The sequence below is a fragment of the Dermochelys coriacea genome, chromosome 6, assembly GCF_009764565.3.
Source record: "Dermochelys coriacea isolate rDerCor1 chromosome 6, rDerCor1.pri.v4, whole genome shotgun sequence".
Lineage (NCBI taxonomy): Eukaryota > Metazoa > Chordata > Testudines > Dermochelyidae > Dermochelys > Dermochelys coriacea.
Window position 1 is genome coordinate 120,416,975 of NC_050073.1, and position 12,279 is coordinate 120,429,253.

General features: G+C 42.3%; 1 protein-coding gene across 2 annotated transcripts in view; it reads left to right on the forward strand.

The window, feature by feature from the left end:
• The window catches only part of GCH1 (GTP cyclohydrolase 1), a 34,115-nt gene extending 24,075 nt beyond the window's left edge, over positions 1-10,040 (forward strand). The window contains exons 4-7 of one of the 2 annotated variants that reach the window (XR_006282391.1): positions 4,749-4,780; positions 6,041-6,125; positions 6,840-9,030; positions 9,123-10,040. Coding sequence is in view for 1 of the 2 variants with exons in the window: in XM_038405754.2 (XP_038261682.1) it covers positions 4,749-4,780; positions 6,041-6,125; positions 6,840-6,966 (244 nt within the window). In the remaining variant the exon portion in view is untranslated. Of the gene's footprint in view, positions 1-4,748; positions 4,781-6,040; positions 6,126-6,839 lie in introns of both variants that reach the window. The other variant, XM_038405754.2, reaches the window with a different exon arrangement.
• The last annotated feature ends 2,239 nt before the right edge of the window (positions 10,041-12,279 follow it).

The following is a 12,279-nucleotide window of genomic DNA, read 5'->3' on the forward strand; positions in this document are numbered from 1 at the left end:
CTTTAAACCACACCTTGGGAGTGCGCAGATTGGGGACAGATTCATAATTTTGCTGAAGACTACTCAAAAACACTGGTGTATAGGATATACAAAGAACCTCAGAGTTACGAACGGACCAGTGAACCACACACCTCACTTTGAACTGTTAAGTACACAATCAGGCAGCAGCAGAGACCAAAAACAAAAAAAAACAAACAAAAACCCCCAACCAAAAACGGGCAAGTATAGTACTGTGTTAACCATAAACTACTTTAAAGAAAAAAGGAGGAAAGCAGCATTTTTCTTCTGCATAGTAAAGTTTCCAAGCTGTATTACAACAGTGTTCATTGGCTGTTTGTAAACTTTTGAAAGAACAACCATAATGTTTTGTTCAGAGTTACGAACATTTCAGAGTTACAAACAGCCTCCATTCCCAATGTGCTCATAACTCTTGAGGTTCTACTGTGCAAAAGTGATGGCAAGTGATTATTTTAGGGAGCACTGGTCTTTGGAAGGCAGGCAAATAAGCCCACTAAAGTTGATCATCTCTTTGCTTGGACACTGCATTATAAGGTCAAACTCTAGAACTTGTGAATGGTAAACAAACTTGATTTAAAACTAATTCTTTCTGGAATATGTTCATGATTTGAATCTAAGACTTTCATATCTACATCAGTTGACTCTTCAATTAAATCTGACATTTTTGTTTCACTATAACCTGCAGTGAACAAGCCTAGAGATGGATTTTATGGATGAATTTCAGATTAGGGACCAAAGTAATTATGATGCATTTCAGAAACCTATTTGTTGTCGCATAAAAAGCTTTCCCCCAGCATGTGGCCTTATGTCAAGTGCTGTGCTGTGCTGAATCAGTTGTAGCAAAAGTGGCATTTATGGAGTGATGATGTAGCAAATATGCCATTTAGTGGAGACAAGAATGGAAGGTTCTCTTCTGAAAAAAAACTCTGAAGAAGTTGGCTGTTTGGAAAGACTATGTAGGAGTTCATTTATTCTCCTTCTGATACATGTGTAAATCCTCTGTAGCTCCCAATAGCACTAATGAGAGTTAAACTTGTAAATCAGCAGGCATGCTGGGTTTTCTTAGCGGGGGGGGAGTGGGTCAAATATGCCACTAAAGCACTTTAAATGCAGCTGATCCCATTTTGCACTTTGTTTGCGTAAGAATGAATCTGATTCAGAGCTGGAGAGACACTTATACCATGAACAAGCAATCTTTGTTAAAATAACCTCAGATTGCAGGGAGCTCATCAGTCCACATGTTCTATCTTGCATGGTCTGGCAGCTAGAAAAGCTGAACTTTGCCCTAAGTAATAGGCTCAGGCAGACTGTTCAAAAGACACTGGAAGTTGTGTTGTATTTCATTGGCACAAAACTCTGCGTGTCTATATGTAGCATGCATTGTAGAAACGCAGGATGAGAATTTGTTGAGCTATTTTCAGCATCTCCACTCTGTATCTTTCTATTTACCTGGACAAAAGCTTGTGGCATACAATTTTTTTTCTTTCATTGCCATTTAGTACTAGAAACCTTTCTGATGAGTGACATTTCATGATTCATCTCTTCTGATGATCAGCACTCTTGTGGCTGGAACTTCAAGAATAACTTTTGTTTTTGTTTTTGAGTATGGTTTCTGAAGGTGACTGTTCTTACTAAAAGTATTCGCTAACATTTTATGGACCTTATTTATCGAAGGGTTTTAATTCTTGACATTTTCAAACTGTGCTCAGGATCACAATTGAAATAGAAATCAATTGGATTGAGTTTACATTTGTCTGCAATTGTCTCTGAATTGCAGAGGTACAAAGGAACTCTCAATTTTAAGAATCACTTGTCTTGAATGATTCTTAATAGAGATGGCAATACAGTGCTAAAAATGTATAATTTTCTTCCCATCTCATTTAGCAATCGGTATAGAAACACACGAAAGCTTATGCTCTAATAAATTTGTTAGTCTCTAAGGTGCCACAAGTACTCCTTTTCTTTTTGCGAATACAGACTAACACGGCTGCTACTATGAAAACTGTGGGGTTTGTAATATTGACCTGTTGTATGACTTCAGGCTCTGATCCTGTCCTTAGGAAGTCAGTGTGAAATCCCCATCATTTTCAATGGCAAAAGATCAGGCTCTTAGATTGCAAAATATTATTCAGAGTCCTAATTTGTTTTCAAAAACTGATTAAAAAACAGACTGCATGACCAAAAAGTATATCCCTTCCTTGCCCTATTTAATGCAACCTAGGGCTCAAATGAAGATTTGTGAGACTGCTGGTGCTGTGGGTCTAATCTATACTAATAGGATTAGTCTAATGAGTTTGTATAGTCAAGGATGACCTGTGTTCAGTAAACAAACACCTTTCTCTGGATTTTAAAAACATGGCTTGCAAATAATCCTATTACAAATATAAATGTACTTTCAGATCCTCTTCTAGTCTAAGACTAAGAATATTCGTCGTCAATTTTTTTTTACATTTGTTTATCAATATTTCCTATCAGTGTTGGTGCTATTTTCTGTAAACTGACTTGTAACATACCCCTTGCCCTTCAGTAAAGGGGCTTATTTTGTGAAAACCCTTCCTCTGAAAATGAAGCTCTCTTGCTTTTTCACAAGTGTCTAATTAATGGCCTAGGCAGGGCAATGTGTGTCTGGTTTCTGTCTAGACTGACAAGACCAATATAAAAGCCTTGTACAGAAGCTTCTTGACACAGCCAATGGGCTATCTTATTAAGCATTCAGGATTTGCATACATAACTACTCCTTCACCGAGTTGAAGTTTTGTCTCTAAATGTATAGATTACAGTACTAAATTGATGCACAACCCCACTGCCTGCATGATAACACTGTACCAGAAGTGGGTTAAATCTGCAGTCCAATTGAAAAGCTGTATTAAGATCCCTGTATTTATTTTTTTAAATAGTGGTGGTGATCAGCATGGCCCTTGGAGCATATCCCTTCGGTTAAAAGTACCGAAACCAATCCCAATATCAAACACCTGTTGCCTTGAAGTTCAGATGGGCCCAGTCTATAGCCTTGAAGGTACAGTGTGTTGTAGCTTCCAGGAACAGCCTTGGGGAGCCTTCGTTTGATGCTGGACTCCATTGCAAAATCCCAAAATAAAGCTATTGTAAAGGATGCTACAGAACTAATGGGTCACAGACCATGCCCTTCACAAGCAACAGCCAAACGAAAAGCCACGGGGAGCTGGGAGAGACAACAGTTTGTTACACCAGGATGGATGATGCATCTGCTGCTGTATCCTATTGCAGGCTGGGAGAGTGAGCAGCTGCTGTAAACAACCCTGTCATTTAAGAAATGCAGGCCAGATGCTAAGCTACCATGAGGATTTTCTTTCCCAGCAGACACTGGGACAGATCATTAGCATGGCATTTTACACACTTAAACGTTCACTGTGTGATCATTGTTAAATCCTCACGTAAGAGGTGCAATTGTAACCTTTGGATGGGCTAGAGTTCACTTCATTTCCTGTCTCCAGTGCCTTAAAAAAAAAAAAAAAAAAAGCACCTCCAACTTCCATAGAAAGTAGTGGAGACCCAGAGTTCAGTCTCTAAGGATTTTCAGCAAGGATTTCACACGGTCAACCACATCACATTCAAGTCCCAAAAGGAACTAAAGAAATTAATTTAATTGAATAACTTTATAAAATCTTATGATAAAGAAACAAATAATCTAATTTTTACACCATGACATGGCTATTTTATAACCAACAGACATTATCTTCATAGTTATACATAAACATAAAAGAAAATAAATTAAAATTTGAACAGTTCGGGCCCCACAAATACAGGGAGAAGAAACTGAGGTGAACACAACCTAAGCTTTTGGGAACTCTAAGTCTCAGTTAGTCTTTGATCACCAAATCTATACAGTCTTGAGTCTAAAACAACATCTTCCTTCCACTTGCTCATAGCACTCTTCAGTTGGAATTAGGGTGACCAGACAGCAAATGTGAAAAATCGGGACAAGAAGTGGAGGGGGTAATAGGAGCCTATATAAGAAAAAGACCCAAAAATCGGGACTGTCCCTATAAAATCGGGACATCTGGTCACCCTAGTTGGAATCCACACAGACTCTTCCTCTGCTGAAATCGCTGCTAGCCAGTCCACTAACTCATTAACCAACCGCTCAGTTAAGTGTACAGATTTAAAGAAAACCCTGTTACAAGAAAGTACAAAACCGAGACTAGCAAAATAGAAATGACTCTTTCCCCATGACTACATTTAAAGAAAAGTTGGTGACTCAGATGAGTTGAGACAATTTAACTAGAACAGTTTGGCTAAAATCAAAACATTCAAAGCATACACTTAAAATAGAAGTGATTTTTCCCTTCCAATTTCCCCTGGCTATCAATAGCATTGCCAGGCTTCCCTGTCAGAGGGTTCACAATATACTAACCCGCTGCAAAACGTTTCAGAGTTCGGGACAACAGCCTGCTTCCTGCTCCTGGGCTCAGCTTCTCCCAACTCGCACAGGGCACGTGGCCTTTTGCAAAGCAGCTACGCGGACCACTTGCCCACAGGGAGTCTGACCCCGGCAACAGGGAACCTAATGGAGCAGATCCAAAACTGCCACACCCAATTTCAGAAGCTTCTAGGTGTGGAGTGCTTAATCTGCCTAGCAACAATGACCCAGACACAACTCACTGCTACCTCCGCCCAATGGGTCTCTTAAAGAGAGATCTCCCTATTAGGCACATGGCTTACACAATAACCAAGATTTTGTTTCTTTCTAGGATTGTGGAGATATACAGTAGAAGACTACAGGGTAAATAGACTCTTTTATTCTTATAGAGAACACTACCACATACGCAATCATCTTGGGGGGGGAAGGAAGCAGGCCAGGGTATGTCCCATTGGCAGATCACTACTGCAGGGCTGTATCTGGGCAGATTTTCAATGGGAGTCATGATCCAGGCATTTCAAGTCCTGTCCTGTGTTTTCTAACTTGCCGTTATCCTGAAAAGCAGAGTCTCCCCATGAAAACTGACTCCGGCTATGAGACCGACTCAAGGGAAAGGTGCTAGTTAAAGTAGAGCTGCCGGGACCAAGTGAGGTCACTGGCAGTTTGGGGACTGTCCTGCTGTCCAGAGGGATGGCTCCAGGAGGTGGAATTCAAGAGCTGTTGTGTTACTGAAGATACTCTATGTTGAATCCTAAAAGAAATACCCAAGCCAGGATGAAATATGGGCAAAGGACAATAGCCATCCTCAGAGATGAGCCACATTCCCAGGCATTTCTAAGAACCACACAGCTACTAAAGAAACTGAGGCTGCTCACAAGGGCTGTATTTTCAGCCTTCGTAATTCCCATTAGATGTTTCTATCTTTCCTGTTCCCCTTCTTGTCTCATGAAGGTCTTTTTATCCCAATTGCCCTACTGTGTTTTGGTCCTAAAACCACTACAGGAGGAGGAGAACTGCTCTCTGCTCTGGATGCAGGTCGGGTTGGGTTCAGCCTGAGCTCTCCTGACTCACTGTTCTGTGACTAGACTTGACCTATTCTTGGTGGCAAAGTTCTCAAGATGGTTTTATAGGCAGCAGGGACCAGCATGGCAGCACCAGAGCTGGGGTGAATATAGGACATAAGAACTCTAGACTGCAAGAGATTGTGGCACATCACTATTCTGCAAAGCTTTAACTTGCACGCTTAAAAAATTCCTTAATACACAAAAGGAAAACCACAGATATCTTGCCCTATGTCAAAGAAATGAACATGTGAAAACCACTGTGCAAGAAAACCAAACTTAATGGAGTGTGCAGATTTTGTATAAGTCATGGCGCTACATACAGTCTCTTGCATGCACGTATGAAAGTAAAAAAAAAAATAAGGCTTCCCATACCCAACTATGTGAGAGAAGCCTGCACTAATATTCCCCAAGCTACATATCCAGGAAGTATAGAGTTTGAGGGCAGTTCTTCTTGGAAACAGGAATATGCTATTGAATGTCGCTTTTCCTCTCCATGAGATACAGCCATACGCGACTATTGTTTTTGCATCTGCCTCTGAACTCCCTGTTGTCTCTACAGTTCAGGAGCGCCTTACAAAACAAATTGCAGTAGCCATCACAGAAGCCTTGCAGCCTACTGGAGTTGGAGTGGTTGTTGAAGCGACGTAAGTGACCATATACACTGCTGTTCTCTGTAGTAACATAATAGTGCTGGGTATTGCCCCGGCAAAGAGGATACACGGCAGTCTGCCAAAATGTATTCCTCGTGCTTTGCCCCTCTCACTCCTACAGCTAGCATATCATGCCCCACGCGTACAATGGAGCCACATAACAGTTTGGCCAATGTGCTATAATGAGGGAGTACCTCAACCAGCATTGTATCTTGGCCAGTCAGCATGCCATGTTAGTGGATTGGAGCCTTTGCACTGGGGGGGAGGGGGGGTCTTGTTACCTTACCTCATGGTGGCAGCTGATCGCTTAGCCAGCAATTCAAAATAGATCCTTAAACATGGATCCATTGTGATGACTAATTTTCTGTCATCATTACATGCTTAAGACTTCCAGTATCAGACCTTGGCTCCAATCTAGAAACAAATATTTTGGTGTAATTGGCCTAGCATGAATACACAGCAGTTTAGGTGAGGTTTTCAGAAGGCTCCTAAGAATTAGGAACGCCAATGCCACTGACAGGGATCAGGAGCGGGAATCCTGGCTCCTTTGAAAATTCCAGCCTTGGGCCTTTTCCCAGACTCTGCTTTAAGTGGATTATCTGAAATGCTTGCAATTTAAACCTAGCACTGGGAAATGATTGTCCCCTGCTTCTCATAGCAATACTCAAGCCTGCCTGATTTACACTCTTCCCCTTTTCTTTATTCTAGACACATGTGCATGGTAATGCGCGGGGTGCAGAAGATGAACAGTAAAACGGTCACTAGCACAATGTTGGGTGTATTCCGGGAGGATGCAAAGACTCGGGAAGAGTTCTTAACCCTCATCCGAAGCTGAAGCAGTGCCACTCGCTGAATGCTCTCTGCAGGTCGCACTGTCCGTGCCACTGTCTGTTCTTAACTCTTTGTGCAGCTCGTTTTTAACTAAGTCATGCGTTCTAATATGTGCAGTGAAAGAATTTTGACGGTAAGTCAAAAATGTAACCGTGAGGTAGGCCCTATGGATATCTATGCTGTCTCTTGTGTCACAGGATAACCCAGCTACCAATAGTTTTTAAATATACTTGCTCAATCTAGACTACAATTTATTGCCATTGAGAAAAACAGCAGATAGGGGGAAGTGAAAAGATGTTCTTTATCAATACTAGAACTTTGTTTGGCAGGTTATGTACAACACAGCATAGGAAATATTGAAAGGCTACAGATCTTTGCAAGGTAATCTACGTGCCACGTATACTGCCTCATAGGAAGCTCTTGAATGATCTCCACTGACATGTCAGGATTCGTACTGTACCATTAATTGCAAATCTTCTGATATGTCGGTTTCAGTCTTTGAACATGCATGTCCTACCTTTTTATGTGACAATCTGGTGACTGTTGTATTTTCTTGGTATTCACCTTCTCTCTCCTTTGTGGCTTTAGTCTGTTACAAAGGCATATTGTTATCTTGCTAGTCTCAACATGCAGGGAATTAATTTCAACAATTCCGGGGGGGGCAGTCTTATCTCTGCAGGGGTTTGTGCACCTTCCCCTCTGTGCCTCAAAATGAGAGTGCTTCAGTTATAATGATATAATAGTCACTTTTTATATAAATTACTGTTTGAATTTTCAAAGAGCTAATGACTCCAAACAGAGTTTTAACCATTTTATATTATTTTGAGTTTGCTTTCCTGGATTTTCCAGGTCTTAACTGGGCTAGATGACTAAATTACACACACACACACAATATTTGAGTAAAAAGTTCCCTTAGGAAAACTACACATGGGGAAATTAATCCAGAATAAAATAGGTTGTGAAATTAAAAGTGAACTATTCCTGATTAACTACACATGTGTACAATAAGAGTGCCTTATTCCAAATTATTTTAATCCACTTCCATGATGCTCTTATTGTGGAATTAATCAGGACTAGACAAGCTCTTCCAATATTTCAAACTTGTAATCTTTTCCAACTCAGTGGATCAAAGCCTGGGAACTGAAGTGACTGCTGAACTCTGCCTACCAGACACGTCTTTTCTGATGGAACAAAATTCCATGTCCGTGTAGCCCTGTAAATACATTGATGTGAACTGTTCAGTTGTTGTTCCTCTTTCATGAGGGCAACTGAGCAAAGTACTTCCCAGGAGACCAAAATGAGTTAAACATATTTTCTGAAACCTCGGCCTGTGAAGCAGGCAGTTAATGGGACTTGATTTAATGTATTAAATTATTAGGAAAATGTAATGAGTGTTTTGTAACTCTTAATTGGGACAATATGGTGCACAAATCAAAATCATCCACTTGCTTCTAAAACCAAGGGCAAGACCCACAAAATGCCATGCAGACTTTCAAAGAGCCAGAGTCCAAATTCATATAGCACACTGTCTCTCTCGGTGTGAATGTAAAATCTCTACTATAGGCTAAACTAAAAGGTGAGCTTTGAGCTTGAGTCAGCAAATTATTGCTTGTTAATGCCCCTTTTCATCCTGTGCCAAAAGGAAACTAAAAGTATTTTATCATCAGGCCTGTAGCTCTGCAACAGGGTGAATGTGATAATCAAACGCTGCCCTTCCCTAATTGTCACACTTCTATTGCCAGCAATCCCCCAAAATGCATGGATAAAGCCAGTGTCTGTACAATATTCTCAAAACGCTAACCTCACTACTCTAGTGTAAGGCACTCTAGAAGTGCCTTTTCTATTACAGCAGGCAAACTATTCTGAATCAATCAGTGTTGCACAGAATAAATCCAGAGTTACTCATTGAATTCCCTCCCTCCCCCCAATAATATTGCCTCAGATCTACAGCAGTGGTTCTGGGAGCAGCACTGGGTCCTTGAGTTCAATATATTTTTTTAAATATGCTAATTAAGAAGCCTTAAATCACTCTAGTCTGGAATGCAGAGTCAATTTGTTCTCTCTCCTAGTGCAAAAAAGAAAAGGAGTACTTGTAGCACCTTAGAGACTAACAAATTTATTTGAGCATAAGCTTTCGTGAGCTACAGCTCACTTCATCAGATGCATCAGCTCTAGAAAGAACTTGAGTACCAAAGCATTTTACACACAGATACATTTTCCTGTGATCACATGCTTGCTTTGAAACTGTCAAGTCTCTAAAGCACAGTCTTTGGTCAGGTCTACGCTACAACGCTGTCGATACAGCCCTGTTTGGTCAGAGGAGTGAAAAAACCACACCCCCTCGCTGCTGTAACTATGCTGGCAAAATCTCCAGTGTAGACACAGCCATGCTGACAAATGTAGGATGGTCTTTAAATTATTGGGATGCCACAACAGAGTCGTTCTGTCGGTGGTGTTGATGTCCTTGGGGGAGGGATAGCTCAGTGGTTTGAGCATTGGCCCGCTAAATCCAGCGTTGTGACTTCAATCCATGAGGGAGCCATTTAGGAATCTGGGGCAAAAATAAGGGACAGTACTTGGTCCTGCTGTGAAGGCAGGGGACTGGGCTCGATGAGGTCCCTTCCAGCTCCAAGATGGGTATAGCTCCATATATATAATATATTTTTTTAAATGTCCTTCAGGGAAAAGTATTGCTAAATGACCAGGAAAACTCTGTCAGTATATACTGTGTCTATACTAAGGGGATATATCAGTATAGCTGTAGTGGGAGAGCCTGTGTAGGGTAGACTAGCCCTTACTCTTCTAGAGGTAACAGAAGGGGTTGTGTTTAACTACTTATCTCTATTCAGAATAAAGTCCACGTTACACCACCACCCTTCATTATTTACGTCATCATGATCTGTAGTCCTTGAAACGTACTCTATGTACATGTGGCCTTGGATTTTGTTCAGATGCTTGTAGGATTTGGTGCATTTTGGAACACTTTGTGACTCCAATGAGTTTTAACAACATCTGGTGTATAATATACACTGCACAGTCTGCTATTGTACCCCATAAAAGTCTATTGAGTTTAAAACATTACAGTATTATCCTTTGGAATGTATTAGCGTGACTTGTAACTGTATGAGATTACGCAATCCAGCCTGTACACAGAGCAGCAGCAAAAATATAAACAAGGGACAGAGGGGTGGAGTGTGCTCCAGCTTTAGCAAAACTTTTTAGGAAGGGGAGAGAAGTTGTAGCCACTGTTTCCGTCTGGCTTAGGCTTTGTTTTCTTTTCCCATCACCTCCTTTATTGGGACTACCCCTGCAACATGTTCAGGCTTAGTACCTGCCTTGCTGTGCCGCTAGAGACCATATCTCCGGCCTCCTACCCCCTCATGACACAGGCCATGCTTCCTTTTGAGTCCTACTTCCCCACGTCTCTGAGGCAATGGCTGAAAGCCACAAAATAGTCTCTCCCCTGCTGAGTGTTCTGCCTTTTCCCTTCCTCGCACTCCAGAAATCTGAGCCTCGGTTTGTCTTAACTTTCATCATTTTAATTCAAATAGCCTGACAAAACCAAAATAGCGTCTGCCACACCAGCTAGCAGTAGGATCTACTTTTTCTGAGGAGACAGAGGATACAGAGCCAAAAAGCAGCCCTAGCACTCTTTTAGTGTGTCAGTAACAGAACAAAGGCTCTATGTGCCTAAATGTAGCAGAAGCACCAACTGACCTTGGATTTGCAGCTTCCCCTTTTCAGCTGGGTTGGGACAAGTCCCACAACAAGACTGAAATTTTGACCTTTAGGCCACATGTTAAGTCCCAGAACACTGCCCTTCACCACCCCTGCTGCCTCTCCCAGGTTGGCTTCTGCTCTCCTGGCATCAATTCTAGTGCAAAAGCAGGGGTGGTCTCGAGAACTGCAACAAAGTAGGCTAGAGGCTGGTACTGGCTCCACATCAGGTTTCCTTCTCCCAGCAGAGAACCGGTTCTACTGGAAGGCCAGTGCTGGGACAGCCAGAGCTTAGAGGCCTGAATGTGCATAGCAACTAGGGTGAAAAATCAGGACGGGGTGGGGGGTAATAGGAGCCCATATAAGAAAAAGACCCAAAAATCAGGACTGTCCCTATAAAATTGGGACATCTGGTTACCCTAATAGCAACAGAGAGGCTATCAGGGTATATTAGACCCAGACCTTCCCAGGATCGAAGGTGGACCCTGGTGCATCCCCAGAGTACAAGACATCCCTGCTCCCACCTGCATGGGCCAGCTCCCATTGGCTGGCCCCAGCCTCTGTCACTCCACACCGAGTTGCCTTCCCCATTGCATCCTCCTGCATCAAAGCCACGTCTGGTGCTAAGTCCCTACTGGACAGGGCCAGTGCTCCACAAAACCAGTCCAGTCTGGCTTAAGCTTGACAAAGGGCCTCCCTACCACGGTCAGTGAGCATCAGAGCCAAGCCCAACCCATAGACTCGGGTGGCAGTAAGAGGAGAGGAGGGTGCAGCTAATAGCTCAGGGCTGAATGGGAGCATACACCCAGAGGAACGTGCTTCCTTTGTTTGTTGCCTGACTCTAGGCTGGGTATGAAACCAGACAGGGGTGTGGTTACAAGAGAGCAGTCACGCTTCCTGGGCCTGGTTCTCCTTTACTTACATTGAGCTCCCTTTGCAGTATTTCACATTTACACTTGCTTTAAGGCTGCTTGCTACTGCCAGAGTGGTGCAAAGGAGCCTTAGTGTAAATAAGAATCAATCTGTCTCTTTAGTGTCTGAATGCGCTGCAGAAGGCGAGATGTATGGGGGAGGGAAAGATATTGGGGGTGGGACACATGGGGAAGGATAAAGGGCGAGAAAATGAGAAGCAAATACTAAAAGCATCAAGGGAAGAAAGAATAGGAAGGAAAAATACCTGCCCAGTAGTTAATAAAGCTTTACTTCACCTCTGTGCCTACATTTTTATTGCACTTCCTGGTCATATAGCAGCTAGGTGAAGAGAGCTAGTCCTGCCCTGGGGTCAGGGGGCAGGGAGATAAAACTTCAATCTGAGTACACCTATAGGAAACATCCCAGTGTGTCTCATTTTCTGATTTGAGCCGTGCTGTGGAGCCTGCGGGAGGAGGAAATGTACTGATCAATCCAGCCCGCTGTTCTTTTTAAATTGTCTGGTCCATCTGGAAATGATTGTCACGCCAACCTTCCAAAGCGTTTTCCAAACATTCCTCTTGTTCACAATGAAGCTCTATTTAATACACAACCTTATTAAATACACACGTGGAGTCAGAAGAGCTTTGCTGTCAAACCATTTTTTAAAAGGCAAATGGTTTTTAATGTC